We start from the raw sequence: 19,251 nt of genomic DNA on the forward strand, positions 1-19,251 counted from the left end.
CAAATGGGGTCATGAAGAGTTAGACACAACTAAATAAGAACCCACCCTCCCATCCTCCTCTGCAAGTACCTGGGAGCATCTACCTAATAGTATTAGAAAATTATTTGTGTTAACTTTGTTATCTTTTAATTTGCCCTTCAATCACATTTCAATCTAAATCCTAGACCAGATGAAATTAAGAAAAAAAAAATTAAAATTAAAAAGTAATGTACACTGTACCTTTTTGTGCACTTCACCTCCTTTACAGTCACAGATTGTTAAAGTTATCCATAAAGAATTTATTAAGTGTTCACTATTTGCTAAACAGGTGAGATACAAAGAAAGTAAGAAGACTCTTCTCTTATTATAATGGGAACTCCAATATTCAGACAACTGTATGCATATAAGTGCATTCATGTTCTCTCTGGAAAAATTTTTTTAAGCATACAATTATTTTAATTTTTTGTTCCTTAAAATTTTTTTTTTTTTTTTGCAATTAATATGTAAAGATAGTTTTCAACATTTTCTTTTACAGGATTTTTATTTCCTTTTTTTTCCCCCAGTAGATGGAATTTGAGATGAGTCTTACAGAAGTCAGAGAAATTAGGAGATAGAGGTGAGGAAGAGAGCCAGCCTTTCTAGTGTGGACAACCTGTGAAAAGGCAGGAGCTATTACTTAGTATCATGTTCAAGGGTTAGACAGAAGGCTAGAATATGTGGAAGGGAATGTATTAAGAAAACAGAAAAAGTAGGAAGGGGCTAGAATGTGAAGGGCTTTCAAAAACTTAACGGAAGATTTAAAAGGTTGATCCTGAAAGTAATAAGTCATTGGAGCTAAATTGGGAGTGGAGACTGGGGCAGTGATGGTGCTGATAGTCACACTTGTTTTTAGGAAAATCATTTTGGCAGTTATGAGTGTAGTATGGTTTGGGGTAGAACCCAGAACAATCAGAGGGTTATTGTAATAGTCCAAGCATGAATTGTGAAGAGTGCCTTCACCAGTTACGATTGTGAGTGGGGGAAAAGAACATGAGCGATGTTGTGAAGGTAGAAATGACAAGATTTAGCAATAGGTGACTAGATATGTGGAAGGAATTCAGGTAGAGAGTAGATGATAGCAATGAGCTACAAGCTTGAGTGACTTGGAAGATATTGGTGCTCTAATTTGTAATAGGATTTAGGTATTCTGTTATTAAGTTCAGAAGAAGAATGTATTGGGAGTATAGAGATGGAATTATAAATTCTGTTTTGGACATGTTGAATCTGGGATGTTTGTGGGATATTTAGTACAGTGTGTCAGTTGGTGATGTCTCTGGTGGTAAGAAGATAAGACATTAGTGTTGATTTCCATTTTACAGATGAGGAAACTGAGGGAGACAGGGTAAGTACTTTCCCAGAGAGATATAATAAATGTCTATGGTCAGAATTGAAGTGAACTTCTCTTTCTACTATAATATCACCTAGCTGGCTGTCATTTATATACAGATGATAATTGAACCAGTGGGAGCTGAAGAGATCACCAAGTAGAATTGTTATAGAAAAGGACCAGTTTCAGACCCATGTTAGCCATGTTCAATTTAAAGAGTCCTGATTAGCCACACTCAGTTAAGTAGATGAAAAAGAACTTCCCACTTTATAAGGAAGATATTAAGTTGGAGTTTACTTGTAGAACTCTTTAATTCAATTGAAAGGGAAAGGGAAATTTTGAATATTGAATTAGTTCTCTGGGAGCCTTTTCTTTAAGGATAATATTCCCAACAAATTTTATGTTCTTCTGAGATAACAGATTTGAATTTCCTGTAGTCTTACTTAGCCATATATCTACAATGACTAATGTGCAAGAAATTATTATTCAAAGTTAACTCTGTAATTAAGGATAATCTCATTTGTTCATTATTTATGCTTAATAAATGTTTTTGCATTGATAAAACATATTTCTTGGTTAAATATATACTTTTAAAAAATTTTAATTTTTTTTTCCATTGTTGAATTTTCTTTTCCTCCAGAGACTCACAATCTGCCAAAGCAACCTCCACTTGCCCTAGCAATGGGACAAGCCACACAATGTCTAGGACTGATGGCCCGATCAGGAATTGGATCCTGTGCATTTGCCACAGTAGAAGACTATCTTCATTAGCTATGCATTTAAGAGCTCAGACTTATATTGTGGCATATAGTCAACATGGAAGTAGACCAGCTCTGCCGATTTGAAATTTAGATTTTTTTAAAATTATGTACTGGGGACAGGTCTTTGTCGCTTTACATTGCTTCCTAGTTTACAGCATGATGCAAATGATTTTCTAACTTAGTGTTAGGAGAAATTATTTTCCATCTTTAACCTCTTAGTTGTCTAAGAGTTTAAAATATTGCTGAATTTCAGATATTAAAATTTGATCATTACAAATCCTCTAAAAATTATTTTAAAAAACAAACCCAAAATTCTGCTTCTTTGGGTTGGGGGGTGGTGGTGGGGGAAGGAACTATAGAACAAGTTGTGTTTGTGTTAGCATGTGGGTGATGTAAACTTCAAATTGGGAGACTTTCCAACCCCCCCCCTGCTCCCATTATTAGCGATCAATCAGTGTAATTTGCAAAGTGCATAAACACCTGACAGTTTGGATTTATAGTGTTGATGGAAGAAATCATTTTTAATGTGTACTGTAAAACTTGAAATACTCAGGAGCTGAGTGAATATGTTTGTTGCTACTTACAATCCCAACCTGTTAGTCCCAGTAGTTTTGTTTTAACATGGTCTTTTTCAACTTTGTTTCCTGTTTAACTGCAGACAACTTCTGTTGTAGACTCACAAGTTTAACTGTTGTATTATAACAGTATTACATGTCAACAGTGTGGTTACGACCTTTATTTATATAAAAAACCAAATATTTAGTCAATTTACAGTGTCTTAATTTAATCTTTGTACACCTTCCATTTTTAAGTGCTTACATGAGTACTATATTGCAATAAAATGTAGTGATATAATTAACCAGCCATTAAAAATTTACTTCTACAGATATTAGAGTTGTATTAATTTTAAATTATAAAACTAAAATCGGGTACAAGCAAAGTTAAACTAAATTAGAATATTAATGCTGCTTATAGTTTGGCCAAAACTATTGGAGCAGTATAAATTTAGGGTTGCTAGCTCATCAGTCCAGTGGCCTACTTTATAGAGTTCAATACCTAAAGCTTGAAAAGGGGCAAAGAAGTCAGTCAGCAATATGGAGAAATGGGAAATTCAAGAGGATGGGTTATACCAAAAGACAAGTCTCCATCTAAGTCTGTATTTGACAATACTCAAGTTAGACTAAGAACATGCTTGTAGTATTGTTTTGTTTCTTCCAGTTGTTTCTAAAGAAATGAAAGCATTTTGTGCATATAGCTATTGAGTTTGGTACACTAATCTTTATTCATTTCAGAGCAGTTCTGTTAAACTGACAAGGTGCAAAACAGGCCCATTATATTTTAGCTGAGGCAATTGGGATTAAGTGACTTGCCCAGGGTTACACAGGAAGTGTTAGGTGTCTGAGGCCAGATTTGAACTCTGGTCCTCCTGACTTCGGGGATAACGTTCTATCCACTATGCCACCCCTGCCCCAAGTAGACCATTTTAAAAAGGTTTCTAGTAATATCTTGGGCAATTACCTTGACTTTAGCTACAATATAAGAAAAATGAAGCTTGGTACTGAAGCAATTTTTCCCAGACTTTTTGAAAATGATTATCATCATTACTAATCTTTAGTTTTTAGTTTTTCCTGAGCCTTTATACTCAGTTGATCTTTTAAAAAAAAATCCCTTGTTGCTCTGCTGTTGAAACTCCTTCCCTCCCCTTCCCCCCCAAATTTCTTTTGTCTTTTATACTGAAGCTGTGAAAAAAAGCCTTTGGAGCACAGCATCGTGGGAAGAAAGCTGACCATCTTGAGTTCAAGCTAACTTTCAGTCACACTATAAGCTCTAGAGAACTTTCTTAAGACTTAAAAGTCTTAACTTGCAGAGAAATATGCCAATTTATATTTTTCAAGAAAACTTTTCATTCCTTGTTTTTGAATGAAGCAGCTAGGTTCAAATAATGTTTCAGATCCAATATGACTGAGCAAGTCATTTAATTTCTTTGCACCTCAGTTTTCTTATTTGTAAAATGAAAGAATTGAACTAACTTAATGGCTTCAAAAGGCCCTTTAGCATTCACTTCATATTATAATTCATGGTGTTTTTTTGTGGTCCGAGTTCCATAGACCAGCATTCCAACAATAACATTCTGAAGTACCTGTTGTAGCCAGAAAGTGACAGTCAATAACAATAAAGGTGGCAGAAACCACACTGAGAAAAGAGCTTACTCCCCGATTGGTATTTGTTAAGTCAGCTATTCTTGTTTTTGCTCTTCTTAATTTCCAATAAATCTGTCCTATATAAAAGGAGTATGGAGCTCAATTCCAGTCATTTCAGAATGTTCATAATTTGGTATAAGACCATTCTTATTAGATAAAAAAGATTTTAGTACATAAATGGAAACAAAAGTATACAGTTCTAAAAAGAAAACAAACAAGTTCTAAAAAACAGCAATGTAGTTTTAATAAATTCTGCATGATCTTTTAACAGTGTGATCATTTTTTAAAAGGGGATTTATGTGATATTTGGTCTTCTGGAAGCTAGCTTTTTTTTATGCATCCATTGTTTTTTGAACTTCTTAGCACTTTGTTTTCTCTCTGCTCCTAAAAGAAAACAAACAAATGATGACAACTAATAACATTTTTACATTTTAAGTAACTCCCATAGAAATATGCAAATCAAGTTCGTTTTAAAAACTAGAGCTTTATTAAACTACCACTTAGGTGGAGCAGAAGAATGAAGCATTACAATACTATGAACATAAGCATGGGTGTCATTCATTCATTTATTTATATATATATGTATATGTATATATAAATATATATAAAACTCAAGAAACACCTGGATTTTGAAGCCCCTCTCTGACAATGACAATGTTACTGCCCATGACTGATATCTGAGCCTCAGACAACTTCCCAAGATGGGCTGTGACAATATAATTTGTCGGAGATGAGGGCAACTTGTGTCCATAAAAATATATAATTTGGACTTATTTTCAAGAGACTATTTTAAAGTTTCTTCTTCCTATCTTGACTTCACTTAAAATATGTTCAGCATTGCTAATTTTTCACAAGCAGTAGCTAACACCTGAAACTGTTAAATATAAGCAGGTAAAGGAAGAAATCCAAATTATTAACTTACCCCAATTATTATTCACAAACTGGACTGCAGGTTTTTTAACTGGCAATCTCTTGTTGTCAAGGGAAAGAAATTTGTTTACTGAAAGAAAAAAAAATTTACTGTTTCCTGTTCCTTGGTTAAAAGTAAGTTAATTAAACAAATTACATATATGAAATCAAGTTACCAGTAGTTCTGTTGCTCCCTCGACCATATAAATACTTCTGTATGAAACCTTTGGCTGCTTGCTGCCTTAAGTCTATCAGATCTTGGTCCTTTAGTCTACAAGCCACGTACCTCTTCTTTACGCTGGTAACCACAACAAAAGGGTAGAAAGAATGATGCAAAATGAATATTAAAAAAAAATACTGATATTCACATTTTTTTAAAAAAATCATGATGGATCACTAACAGCTAAAATTTATAGTTTTTATTATGTGCTGGGCACTGCTTAAATGGCTTGTTACAATTACTATTTCATGTGATTCCCGTAACAACCCTGGGAGTTAAGTGGGATTATTACTAATGAGGAAACTGAAGCAAACAGGTTTACACAATTAGTGTCTGAGGTTGCATTGGGAGTTAAAAAAACAAAAAAAAACCTTGCACCTATTGTCTAAAGTACTTTTACTGAATGCCTCAAAGTTTTATAACTCCCACTGAGCTCAAACATCAGAAATAATCATTTGATGCAATGGGTCAAATTCTGGAAATCTACTTATATTGTAAAACAATGCTTTCCTAACACAAATCTTATTTAGATAATAATTCCAATATTGTCCTCAGTAAAATAGCCTATTACCGTGTACGAAACATTTTTTCTTCTTTTTTCTCCTTGTTCTCATTTTCTGTATTGCCTAGGCAGGAAGATGAAAGGGGATGAATACATAAAATGTCTACTCTAGGTCAAGCACTGTTGAACATTTACAATATTTCTTTTTCAGTCCTTTTGAGATAATGTTAAGAAACAGACCATTTAAGTGACTTGTCCAGAGTCATGCAGTTAAAAACCCAGGTTTTCTTTACTCTGGACCCAATGTTCTTGTTCCTTGTGCCACTTAACTACAAAATTTTAGCAAAAGTGACAATAACCATTCATGTTTCCCACATGTACAACAATCCTTGGGTACTCACATAATTAACAAGTTAGTTAATTAAATTCAAATCACTATAACCTTGTTAATTATATGAATAGGAAATATATTCCCCTTTTTCCAGCCTAATTACATTAACTGTAAAAGAGGCAACAGATTATCTGTTATGTTAGTCTGCTAATGTCTTCTACCAGTCAAGTATAGATAAGAAAACCTATTTCCTTAGAAATAACATACTATTGTATACGTATTCCATTTATTTAGAAGTAACGTAACTTATAATCATATAATATTTCATACCTTTTTCCAATTTGGGTAATGAGTCATTTGTTCTAATAAAAGTGAAAAAAAAAATGATTAGAATGACTCTTGCCATCTGTAAAAATCTTGCAATATTTTGTTTTCTACTAAGGAAGGAGAAAGTAAAACAAAATTAAGTTCCATAGGATTAGAACATCAATTGGTCCCCTCCCCCCCTTTTTTTGTCTAGGCAATTGGGGTTAAGTGACTTGCCCAGGGTAACACAGCTAGGAAACGTTAAGTGTGAGGCCAAATTTGAAGTCAGGGCTGGTGCTCTATCCACTGTGCCACTTAACTGCCCCCCCTCAATCAGTTTTAGGAATAAAAGTATGACTCCCATGGTCCTCCCCACCATGTGTAAGGCATAAGGCATATAAAAACAATCCCTCTCCTTGGAAACTAAATTCTTTTTGTGGAATATAATGTGTGAAGCTAATATACAGAAAATAATTCAATGAGAAAGTAATGACTTAAGGTAGATCAAAAGACTGCTTTGAAGAAAGTTAGGTATTCTCTTGGGGGACATTAGGAAGGGAGGGTACTTCCAGAAAGAAAGGATCACTCATAGGTGGAGTGTCCAGGGAATAGCAAGGAAATTGGTTTAATTAAAATTAAGATAGGTATGTATGTAAGGCTGGAGAAGTGAAAGTCAGAAAAAGGCTTTAGGTTTTGTATTTTTCCAGAAGTGACAAGCCATTCAACAAATAGGTTAAGCAGGAGTAACTTAAAGGTTAAGCTTTTGAAAATTGAGAACATATTAGCAAAATTTCAATGATCTTCATGCAAATCAAGACTCCTCACACAAAGGAAGTTAACCACTATATAGCATTCCCAATCCCTGTTATTTTTGTTGCCCTGCATTTCTGATTTCCTTCACAGGTTAATTGTATATTATTTCAAAGTCTGATTCTTCTTGTGCAACAAAATAACTATGGATATGTGTGTGTGTGTGTATATATATATATTTTTTTATTTAATGTATACTTTAACATTTTTTAAAAAGTTAACAATAGAATCTAAATACTTGCAGTATACATACTTAAAATGAGAGGAGAAATCAAATAAGAAAAAGGGCATGATTTATAAGAGTATTTCCTCTTAGTTTGTAAAGAAATGGAGGTATCTTACCCCATTAGTTTAAAATATTTGAAGAGTTTTTTAATGACAAGTCCTGTATTCTTTATAGAATTGTACCAGAGCAGTACTAAATTTGTTAATTGCATTTCAAGAATGAAATATGAGAAAGAAAATTCTAAGTCAACAAAACCCATTTCTTACATAGTCTGGGGAGCTGCAGTTAATTCTTCTAGAAGAGTGGCAGGAAGTAGTTTTCTTTTCTTGGAGAAAAAAAATTAAAATTACTAGAGGTATTTACTGAATTGTCTTAGAAGATTCTGAAGATCATCCCAGTAGAATAAGATACCAGATAAAGAGGTTAGTCTTCAAACTAAACAGCCAAATATTCAAACACTACTGAAGAGAGCATAACTCTGTTGGGCTAGCCATAATGTTCAAAGGCCAAATATAGGATATTTTATGAGAATTCACACAGGGCAAGCCCTCACATGATGGTTAGAGAAGGTGGTAAAAAAACACTCTTAAGGTCTTTCAAGAACTTTAGAACTGACCTGGGACACATTAGTCTGATCAGCCACATTCGGATTTCACATGTAACTTCACTCTACCACAGAGATGTCATTTTGGTCATCCAGAACAAAACACCAACCAAACAATCAGAGATACTTAGATAACTGTACTGAGCAAGATAGTTTAGTCAAAGGACTCCAGTGAATGATATAATCAAAAGTGCCATTTTAGAATCAAGAGAACCTTATGTTTGGCCTGAGCGACTATGGGCAAGTCATTTCACCTCTTAATTTCTTCATCTGGAAAATAAGGATTTGGTCTAGCTACCTGTCAGATCACTACTAGCTTTAAATCTATGATTCTGTAACTCACGAAAGCAAAATAACTGAGATGAATATTGCCACTGGTATCAGAGCCTATAACAGTTCCAGGAATGTGAACTACCTAAATTCTCAGCCTCTGGATAAGAGATTCAGTAATAATTCAATGGTAATGCCTTTCACACTTGGTTTGGCCTAGTCATCACCTACACTGAAGCTGAATTCTTAACACGGCACTGCCCAACCCCCCCCCCCCCCCATTTATGTTGTACTTAATGTTTGAAATGTAAATTTTAAAATAAAATGTTTTATATTTCTAGAGAAGAATGATTTTTAGTAACCAGTCTCCTGGGTATTTTCAGCTGCTTATTAATATTCATGGTTTCTGATCACTCCAAAGTAAATAATAATGCTTTTTAAAGACAGTGGAAGAGAAAGAATCTTCCTCGTTTCATATTCTTCCCCCTTTAAATATAAGAGAGAAGGTGTGGTGAGAATAATCTCTCCATCAGAGTATACTACTTTTATCTGCTAAAAAAGACTGAAAATGACCAAATTTAGACATATTAGATAACAGGAATACTAAGGGGGTAGGGGGGAAAGTCAGTATTCTCACCAGGATCTCAACCATATCATCACTGGTAAACAAAAGGCATAGTCAATTGAAATCTATCAAATGGAATCTACCTAGAACATCGACCAGGCTAGAGCTTAAGCACGAGTAATACTTCTTTCTGCTGAGAGTCAGTAACATCTTCCCCCAGAACGGACATCACCGACGAGGACGCTAGAACTTTACGAAGACAAGAAACTGAGGGCGGTCCTATCCCATCAAAGAGGGACGCAAGATAAAGAGCTTGACAAACGGAGAAGTGGAGACACGCTTCCTTAGAAAGTAGGAGCAGCCAGGAGAAAAGGGGCCGGACTGCCGGCGGGGAACATGCCTCCAAGGTGGCCTACGGGGCTTGATCACGGCCACGCAAGGCCGTGGGGAGCCTCGGGGGCGAAGACGGTCTCGCAGTGCTCCGCATTTGCAATTCCCCGAGACAAGTGGTCCCGACCTGAGCTGGGGAGGAAGCACCCCGGCCCCAAGAAAATCACCGGGATTCCGCCCTAGTCCTGACCTTTTGCTCTGTGAACAGCTCCTCCCGTCGCTTCCTCTTCTCCTTCAGGAGCTGCTTGTCCCTGGGGAGAAAGGCCAGGAGAGATGAGGGCGCGCGGGGAGCGCGACCGGGTGCCCGCACCGATCCCTTCCCCCCTCCTCTCCCCACTTGAGCCCTCGCCGTTCCGGGAGGGTCAGGAGGCGAGGTGTTACCTGAGCAGAGCGTCCCGCAGGCGCCGCTCATCTTTCTTGGCCTCCGCTTGGGCGCTGGCAAACGTCAACTCTTCGGGGGCTTCATCTTCATCTTCCTCCTCTTCCTCTTCTTCTTCCTCCTCTACTGTCTCCGCTGCTGGGCCGCCATCGGGGAACTCCAAGTCTGGTTCCTCCCCTTCTGAGTCTGACTCTTCTCTCTCGTACTCCTGGTCCACCACCGTCCCGATTGGCAACGCGCGGCGAGGTCTCCGCGGCCGTAAGTTGACCATTTTCCTCTCTACCACCGGCACCGTAACCCGGAAATAGCTCCGCAGAGAAGAGGAAGTCACGTGACATTGGAGATGCGTTGGGGGTTGCTGCCGCTACTGCCGCCAACAGGCCTGGAAGGTTCGGCTCTGCTTGATAAGCGCTAACCTGGCTTTGCGCGTGCGCTCTTCTCGGCCCATACGGTAAGTGGCTGTCTGCAAATTGACTTGTCTTTGCTTTCCTACCCTCCACAACCCAACCAATTTTTATGAACTTATCATTTGATTCAAGTGTCGCTAAGCCAGGAATTAGCAAACTACGGTGCTGCCTGTTTTTGTGGAACCCTTGAGATTGGATGCAGTTTTAAAATTTTAATTTTTTTCAAATTCTTAATTTTAAAAATGTTCTGCAGTAATTTAAGGCATGATGATGTTACGGAGAATCTCCTTTGCTCAAGCATGTGTGCAACACAGTTTATAGTATGCCTACTAAGAACATTTAGGAAGACCTGAGTTCAAATTCACTCAACCTATTTGCCTCAATTTTCTCATCTATAAAATGGGCTGGCACATATAAGGTAATTTATAACTGATAGCTATTATGATTAACTCTTCCCCATTTTAACTGATTCAACCCTTCTCCAAAAGATCCTTTCCTCTTTCTAGAACACTAGCATCCTTCCTCCCCGAGTCGATTACCAAGTGTTTTTGTCTTACCTTTCTCAGAAATCTCCTCTCCACCCTCCCATAGCTCTGGCCTTCATTTTCTCTGACCTAGACCCCTAATTGCCATCCCTGCTAGCTACCAAGGCAAAGGAATGTTACACTTCCCCCACCTACTTTTCTAGACTTATTTTCTGCTTCCTCTTCAGGCACCCTTTTTTCTCCTCAGCCTAACTTGAGCTGTTCCCCAACCAGCACAAGTGGATCTCCTGCTTGCTTTTCTTTGTAACAAATAGTCCCCATGTCTGGAATGTCACACCTATACCTCCTAGAATCCTAGTTTCTCAAAACTCAGATCAGGCGTCCCCTATATCTGATGTTTTCTTCCCCTCAGTTATTTGTATGTACTTCTTTTGAAATTCCTCTTTTATAATATTTTGAATTTTGTTTTTGTCTTTGAATATCCAGCAATAATATTTTTTACATAGAAAGCAATTGATAAATGTTTTACTGAATTTCATGCCTCCTCAGTGTCCTCGCCCCTTCCCCCTCTCCCCATTAGAGAGTGCAGAGCTCCTTCCAGAACTTCTTTTTAAGAAGGAAGCCCACACCCTCCAACTCTTCCATTTCCTATCTGGCTGCACTTCTCCATCATTCTCCCTTTCTAGTACCTTTTTTCCTTTCCTGTCCATTCCCCTCATTCAGCTTCCTGGTGTGCTGTCTTCTCCCATCAGAATGTAAGTTACTTAAAGACTATCTTTTTCCTTTTCCTTTCCTTCTTTTTTCTTTCCTTTTTGCATAAATGGGTTCATGTATCAGTGTATACATAATATAGTATTAACCTTTTCAAAGTATGGCACAAGGTAAGTACTTATAAAGTATATTTGATGAATTGATTTGAGTTCAGTTCAAAATTAAGCCTTTCCCCAATTTTTCTAAGTAGCAGAGTTAAAAGTTCATCTGCTAAATCATTCATTTTGTTCGGGTTGAATTTCTATCAGAACTCCGCATTTTCCAGGTAAATTGCTTTCAAAGAAAGTTTTTAATGCCATTCAACACAACATTTTGCTAATAGGACAGAGAAATATTTATTACTATCCACTGTTAATACTACATTATGTAGACAATGATACATGAACTCACTCATGCAAAAAAAGAACTCTTATACTGGAAAATGAATCCCTACTGTCATTGAGGCAGTAATAAAACAAATTGTAGGTCTATATACTCTCAAAGGCTCTGACATGGCTACCTATTCCTGAAGCTTTCTTGGTCTTTCAATTCATACAGCTAGGATAAACTCATAATGTAATCTAATTGATAAATAGATTTTGTTAATGCTATGGCATATATTTCTAACTTTTAGCCGACTTTTCATTCTTCTCTGGAGTTCTTATAAGCTACTTCCTTCACTGTGGGATATTTTGAAAAGTTTTTCTAGCCAACTAGGTAATCCTGAAATCACCCTGAACTTTATTATGCTAGGGTTCCTAGATAGATCATTTTAAATAAAACAAATGATTTTAATTGAGATTCAAACAACTGGCAAAGGAATAACCATTGGCTGCATACAGATGATTCAATTCTCCTTCCCAAGTATCAAACTCTATACATCCCATCGTGCTTGGGGTGACATGGACAGACATGGGGAAGATCCTGACTTGATCTCTATTTTACAGATGAAATAATTGAGTATGACAGATGTTAGGTTGTTATGGGCCAGAACTCTGTACTTGAAACAGTACTTACAAAGTACTAACTCAGTGGAATTGATAAGACAATGGTGATCTAGTTTAACATGGTGATTAATAATTCTCTAATTCAGTACATGTACTTAGTACTTAATATAGTTCTACAAGATTGATACCTATTCTACAAGATTCACACCTATAATAAAGCATATAAACAAGGACAAACTCAGCCAGATTTACTCTATTTCACACCATACTGGCCTGTCCTCTTGAATTTCCTCCACTGAGACCAAGCTAGCTCAGGCCCCAGGCAAGAAGACAATAAAGAATTTAGACTTTAACACTTGGCTGTTCTCAAGGTGATTACTCTACTGAAACAAAGGCTGCTCCAAGACCACCAGAAACCAATTAGAACACTACATTAGGTGACATGTTCATGTCTCAGACAGGATTGGAACTATTTACTACTCCACTCAAAAGTTTCATCAGTGAGTCCCCTTGACATTAATGTCTGTTTTCTATGAGTTACCTTGCCAAGCAGATGGACTGGACACAGAGTAAGTCTATTTGCCAAAAGGACAGTCAGAAATCTGTAGTAGCTTACTTTCAGATGCTTTTACCAGTGATCACTGACTGATCTTGGTAGGTGAGCTGTGTCACTGCACTGGCCCAAACCAGCATTCTGGTCAACTGTTCCTGCAAAAGTCTTCTTCTGTATCCCACCTATTCCTGGGAAAAGCTGCTCATTCTCTGTCCTAACCCCACACTGAACCCCGCCTCCCCTTTTGGTTTTCAAACAAATTGCTCCTATTTTTCCTATTACGTGGGTTCTATTATCTGGTTGCCCACATTCTAGTGTTAGACTTATCATGGTGAGGGTTGTCTTTATAACCACAGGAGGAGTGATGCAGCCCTTTGATACCAGTTCAGAGCTTTGTTGTCGTCCAACCTGCCACTTCTCCTTGGGGGATCTGGTACCTTTGGTTTGAATTTCAAACTCCTGTCTCTTTCTCTTAGATTCATTTATTAAGAGAAAAAGGGGTTTAGCTATTGGAGAATGCCAGGGCTGGTAAACTCCAAGCAGGGATAACACTGATCAACTTCTGAAGCCCAAGGGACTCAGGAATTTGTGGCCATGGATGGAAATCAGTGAAGACCCCATGGTTAGCTGCTGAGTCTCACGTTTTATGGGTTAAATAGGGTGGGGAACTGAATGAAACCTTGGTTTTTAATTTAGGTAGTCCATATTACTTGGTGAAGAAAAGATTATGAAAGAAATCACAGTCAAGTGTTCATAGGCAACCAAACATCCAAAGGCACTGAAGACACCCCCTCTAACTGGGACAATGGGTAGCTATATGTCTCTATATTATGGGCCTGAAATCTGCAGATATTTAATAAATTGGCAGAAATTAACCTAACATGGTCCCCATCATTGATAGACAATCTGGGGTGCTTTTGATTGGGATAAATTAAATTACCTTTATGAAATGTTTTGATGAAAATATCCTGAATAGGATGCTTTTAATAAATGGCTACTTGAACTTACCAAATGAGAAGCCAAAATTAACTTTTGTTAAAGAAATAACCAAACTGAGGAATGAAAAAAAAAAAAGAGGACAGAAAACTAAATTTATGTCTTCCAAAGCAATGTCCAAATTCTTTTCTTGGACAGTTAGAATTGTATCACTCAGATCAGAGATTTGCATGTAAAAGCAAGCCACCTCTCCCAAAAAAAATCTGAAAAAGATTCATTCCCTTCCTGTATGAATGAGGAAGGTAAGGGGGAGTCCCCTTTGGGGCCGTGGCCCAAATACACCTTCATCTTTTAAAAATAAAGAAAGGGGGCAATACTCAACATATATTCCTTTAAATTGAATTATGTGACATTGAACATAAATTTTTGAGAGATTTAACTGGTCATTTATATTAGTTCTAATTCAACTCTTAGCATTATTACAAATAAAAGAAATTAAGACTAGTCATTGAAAAATCTTTTTATGATTAGATGAATTTTTGGTTTTGCTGAACAGCTTTAAGTGATTATTTGTCCATCTCCCCCAAAAGAGATTTCTTCTTTATATTCTATGTGTTTCATTTCTATTTTTGTGTCATTGTAAAATGTAAAATATTGTCTTGTGTCATGTTTGTATTGTTTGTGAATTCAGTTACCTTGAAAGATTTCTAAAAGGGAAAATGCAGAAAGCCAGAAAAATAGCTAAAAAGCTATACCCAAAGAATTCAGAATATTGAGGAAGATTAAAGCATATGTCCTACTAACTCTCACTTTAGGCTTTCCACAGGATTAAGTTATGAAGGGGAAACAAACCCTGCAAGACACTTTTTTCATTCCCATCTTGGCCACACTGGAATTACACAATTGAAGTTAGATAATCATAGTTTATAGAACTGCTAAAATTATTTTCCTAGATCTTGGAATTTTGGAGATTAATCATTAAGGAGATAGGAGGTTAATCATTTTAAGATTGCTGAGGAGAATTTCTGAGACTTGAGGTAAATCTAGTAACTCATCCCATTCTAAGATATTTTAATGAGTTTTGGGGTACCACTCTAGAATTTGTTTTTAAGAAAAAATAATAATTAAATTAAGTAAAAATTTTTAAAGTAAATGCACCTAGATATATTTTTTCTTAAGATTGATAGCTTTGTTTTAGTACTGTGAAGGAAGGCAGCTAGTTTGGAAGTAATCCCAGAGTAAAAGGGGGGGGAGGGGAAAGGAAGGAATCAGACATTAATCTTGGGGTATTTTCAGATCCTATCATGGAAACCCCCTCCACAGATGCTATGAAAGGAGGCAACAGGATATGGAAATTAGTGCATGTAAGAGTGAGAAGGCAAAAATCAAGGATGATTATGAAAGTAGTCTATTAGACTATGAAAAAGCCAGAAAAAGGCTGAGAGTATGAATGATGATAACATGTGCCACTTTTAAGTACTTTAACAGAAAAAAATAATAAAGTATATCAATACAAAAATATCTTGGGTGAACCTCTCTATATAACAAATTACAGTCAATTTATTTTCTGCCAAAGTATTTATGTAAACATTAGAACCGAGGAAAGGCAATGCCCTTATGTTTATATTAGAAACAAAAAAATACATTTGAATTATAGATAAATTAAATGTTGTAAATCTAGATAAATTAAAATAGTTTTTACCACATCTATAAAACATCCAATAATCATTTGGGAATCAGGTTGCAGTCCAACACAAATGTAATGGGTTATTTTCTTGACAGTTTTTAATATCATCATTGTGACTGACCATAAGAATATCTATTGATTGGTTACATTTCCAGTTCTGAGGACTGGGGGGCCTTTCTCTGTTTATAAATTTTCCCCCCCATACACTTTCTCCCAACTCCTTTTGGGTTTAAGTATTTGTAGTTAAGTACTTATGAATCAAATTTTTTTCCTCATGCTTACAATTAATCTTTTTCAGATTCATGACAGGCAAGAGCTTCAGGGATAGTGCTGCCACAGGGCCCTGAGAAGTGAAACCTGAAACAATAATAAAGAATACTGAAATTAAACATGGTCTACCAAACTGAAATCATGTATTTCTTCAAAATAATTCTTTTTATAGCATTTGGAGTTGGACCTGTGATTTCACCAGCATAAGAAAACTGCCTCCACCAATGTAGAGCAACATCTTTTCTGCAACTTCGGTATAGTCTTAGAAAGTGCCCATATTCAATATTCAGATATTCAAACATGACTGTTATGCCCTCTCCCCTCCCCCCAAAAGAAGCACAGGTGACAGAGACCATGTTTGGGAATGGGAAGCCTCACTTGTTGTGACACATCCTCAGCATCCTAGGCAAGTCACTTAATCCCAGTGCCCTGAGGAAAATAATTGTGACACTAAGTAAAATATTTGACATATATATATATATATACACACACACACATATATCACATGTTATTTTACTTAGTGTCACAAATATTTTATATATATACACATACACAATATATAGACATTTGGAGTTTGAAAGTAGGTGCTATTATCTCCATTTTATAATTAAGTAAACTGAGGCAGACAGGTTAAGTGCCTTGGATCAGGGTCACAGAGCCAGTAAGTGTCCAAAGTTAAGATTTGAATTCAGATCTTCTTGACTCCAAGCTCAGCTCAGTGCTCTATCCATTGAACCATTTGAAGGTACTCAACTCATTTTTTTTCCTTCTATTTTTGATCATTATTCATTGGGATATTCTTTGGTTTGATTTTCTTCTAGAATGTATAATGGTTTGATTTTTTTCCTAGAATGCATGTATGAGAATCAGGCTGTTTTATCCCTATTCACAGAAGTTCTTTCTTTTAATGACTAATAACTAACAAAGTGGCTGGTTCCACAATACGAATCGAAGTAGTTTTTGTTCTTACTGTTGTTTTTCATTAAGTAAATCAGAAAACAACCCTTTGAAGATGGTTTCTCAAATTCTAACACACACACACACACACACACACACACACACACACACACACGATGTGGGTTGTGGTCCCTTTAAGAAACTAGTCCTTTCAGATTGATTTATTCCTTTCTGATTCCCAAGCCCTCCTAGCTGATGCATTATCAATTCAGGAAGCTGGGACCTTTGATTTTCAAATCTTGGTCAAAAGCATCCCTTTGAATTCCAATAGAAGATCCAAGCTCTCCCAGCCTCTATTCTAATGATCTGCTCAGGTTTCTCAATCCCCACCAAGCAAATTCTAGCCCTCAATGAAACCCAGCAAGGAGCCAAATTGGGACTCCACCCACAGACCTCTTTAGCTAAATCTCTTAATATAAAAGAGCCAAGCCCTCTCTTTGCAAAGGGTCAAAACATGACAGCACCATGCCTGGCACCAAGGACTCCTGGTCCACTGGACCCTGTTTCTGCTGTCCTTTTATCTCTACCTTCACCTATTTCCTTAACTAGACTTTAACCTTACTTCCAAACCCCATAACAAACCTCTTTTATCAATCTAGGTTTTCAGGGCTGTAAATTCCTTTACAGGGGACTCTTGCGCCTCTAATAGACCTCATTTAACTCTGTATAATTGCGTCGAATCCAAAGGGGTTGCAGGGGAGCTCTATTTGACTCTTTGTATCCCAAACCTGCCACTAGATCTCATCACACACACACACACACACACACACACACACACACACTTCCATAATTAGCTTAAGGAACTCCAGGAATGAAAATTACTTCCACCAGTGCATATTAGCAACTCATTTGTAGTACTCATTTATACTCATTAGAATAGCTGGGAGCACTATTATCCAAATGTTGCTAGTGTTACTCTGTCTTTCTTAAAATTTCTTGTTTGGACTTGTGATTTCATTGGTGTAAGGAACTTCTAATAAGCATACTTTTCTGCAATTTATTCTCTTAAAATAGTTCAGCCCACTCCCTTAAGAAGGTCATGAGAGTCAGTCCTTGTTCAAGGTCCAAGACCAAGTGTGTGGGATCAGAACCTGCTTTCCTGACTCTGAGGTCAGCTTTTTGTCCACTACTCTGTGTTACCTCTGCTCTTTAACCCATGCCAATTAAATATACAATCATTATGTAGATGTAGTAAAGTATGGACCCAAGGCTAGTGAGAGGCAAAGGTAAAGTGTGATAACCTACATGGCAGTGCTCTCAGCTTCTCCAAGTCTATACAAATATAAACCATTTTGTGAAAAAGAGCAGAAAAATGCTGAGACCTATTTGATAGACAAAAATCTATGTATGTTTCTATACCACTCCGAGTATGTCTCTCTGTCTTTCAGCAAAGATATCCTACTGTCTTTAGGTTATAGTGAAGTTCTTTATGCACTCTGTCATAATTTTAAGCTTAAATAATTATTATGACAAATAGGAAAAAATGAAAGAAAGAAAAATAAAAGAAACAAGTAAAACCCAAAGTTAATATCTATCTTTAAAAGATTTCTCCATTAAAACTACTTTCATTAAAAAATATTGATTATGTGTAACTATGTGCAAAGAGTCTTCTGCTGATCATGTACATTTTCATATTCCCTGGGTAAACAGGTGACTAGCAGGTCTTATAAGCTCCAGTGTTTTGAGCCACAATGGGACAAGTCAATAGGTTATTTGAATTTAAAATTTGTCATTATTATGATTTGTCCTAGGGAATGGGGGTCACCAAATATGGGCAAATTGTTCCAGCTTGGAAAATGGAGGTCAAATCCTTATACTGATCAGAATAGAACCTAGCCCATGAGTAGTGCTTATGCTTCCAATTTGAGTGAAATAGGGAGACCTAATCTTTAAAAATAAACACTTTTCTAGGCAATGAGTGATACAAATATGAATAAGATATAATACCATCCCTCAAGGAATATACAGTCTAATTATTACAGAAGTAGCAGTAAAATTCAACCTCTGTTAAGTGATATTCCCAGTTATAAGAAGCAAGAGTGAAATTCAACCTTGTTATCAAGGTTGTCACTTTTAAAATGAGATTAAGAATACATCTTGGCAAGCCTGCCTAAATGATGGTCCATTTCCTTTAGAAATTGGAGCTACTAAACTATTGTGGCTAGAGTTTAGAGACAAAATTATTTACTTTTCACTCAGCTGTTAAGTTTCAATAGGCAGTTTCAAGTAACAGTTAGTTTAATAATAATAAAGAGTCCATTCTCTATCTCTCTTCACAGTGCCCCTCTAATATTAAAAAAAAAAAAAAAAAGTTCTCAGAAAGCAATGTGAAAATAGAATGCCGTGATATCTCTGGAAAGAAATCCCAAAACAAATAGTGAAAATGAAGAGCTTTCAGATCAAAAGAAAAAAAAAAAAAACACAAAGAACACAAAAGACT

General features: G+C 36.5%; 3 protein-coding genes across 5 annotated transcripts in view; 1 reads left to right on the forward strand and 2 right to left on the reverse strand.

The window, feature by feature from the left end:
• Window positions 1–4,397, forward strand: part of RANBP9 (RAN binding protein 9) — a 97,266-nt gene extending 92,869 nt beyond the window's left edge. Inside the window, exon 14 of the mRNA XM_051970660.1 lies at window positions 1,986–4,397. Coding sequence (XP_051826620.1) covers window positions 1,986–2,116 — 131 coding nt within the window. The 3' untranslated portion in view covers window positions 2,117–4,397. The remainder of the gene's footprint in view (window positions 1–1,985) is intronic.
• Window positions 4,398–4,526: 129 nt separating this feature from the next.
• Window positions 4,527–10,195, reverse strand: NOL7 (nucleolar protein 7). The gene is made up of 8 exons (XM_051970664.1): window positions 9,822–10,195; window positions 9,631–9,691; window positions 7,878–7,936; window positions 6,600–6,631; window positions 6,008–6,062; window positions 5,393–5,514; window positions 5,230–5,307; window positions 4,527–4,691 (listed from the first exon to the last, which is right to left on the reverse strand). Exons 1-8 carry the CDS (start codon window positions 10,088–10,090, stop codon window positions 4,603–4,605), a joined length of 765 nt encoding a protein of 254 aa, XP_051826624.1. The 5' UTR covers window positions 10,091–10,195; the 3' UTR covers window positions 4,527–4,602.
• A 5,462-nt stretch (window positions 10,196–15,657) lies between these two features.
• Window positions 15,658–19,251, reverse strand: part of SIRT5 (sirtuin 5) — a 30,327-nt gene continuing 26,733 nt past the window's right edge. For all 3 annotated transcript variants that reach the window (XM_051970662.1, XM_051970663.1, XM_051970661.1), the window contains exon 9: window positions 15,658–15,941. In XM_051970662.1, the coding sequence (XP_051826622.1) occupies window positions 15,869–15,941 (73 nt within the window). In that variant the 3' untranslated portion in view covers window positions 15,658–15,868. The remainder of the gene's footprint in view (window positions 15,942–19,251) is intronic.

This window comes from Antechinus flavipes, chromosome 1, assembly GCF_016432865.1.
Source record: "Antechinus flavipes isolate AdamAnt ecotype Samford, QLD, Australia chromosome 1, AdamAnt_v2, whole genome shotgun sequence".
Taxonomy (NCBI): domain Eukaryota; kingdom Metazoa; phylum Chordata; class Mammalia; order Dasyuromorphia; family Dasyuridae; genus Antechinus; species Antechinus flavipes.

What these genes read in the sequence shown, in the direction of transcription:
- NOL7 (XM_051970664.1), bottom strand. Translation starts at nt 10,090, where the DNA reads ATGGTCAACTTACGGCCGCGGAGACCTCGCCGCGCGTTGCCAATCGGG. An exon ending in ATTACCCAAATTGGAAAAAG is followed by an intron (nt 6,063 to 6,599) that starts GTATGAAATATT and finishes CTTCCTGCCTAG; the next exon opens with GCAATACAGAAAATGAGAAC. An exon ending in AGGGAGCAACAGAACTACTG is followed by an intron (nt 5,308 to 5,392) that starts GTAACTTGATTT and finishes TTTTTCTTTCAG; the next exon opens with TAAACAAATTTCTTTCCCTT.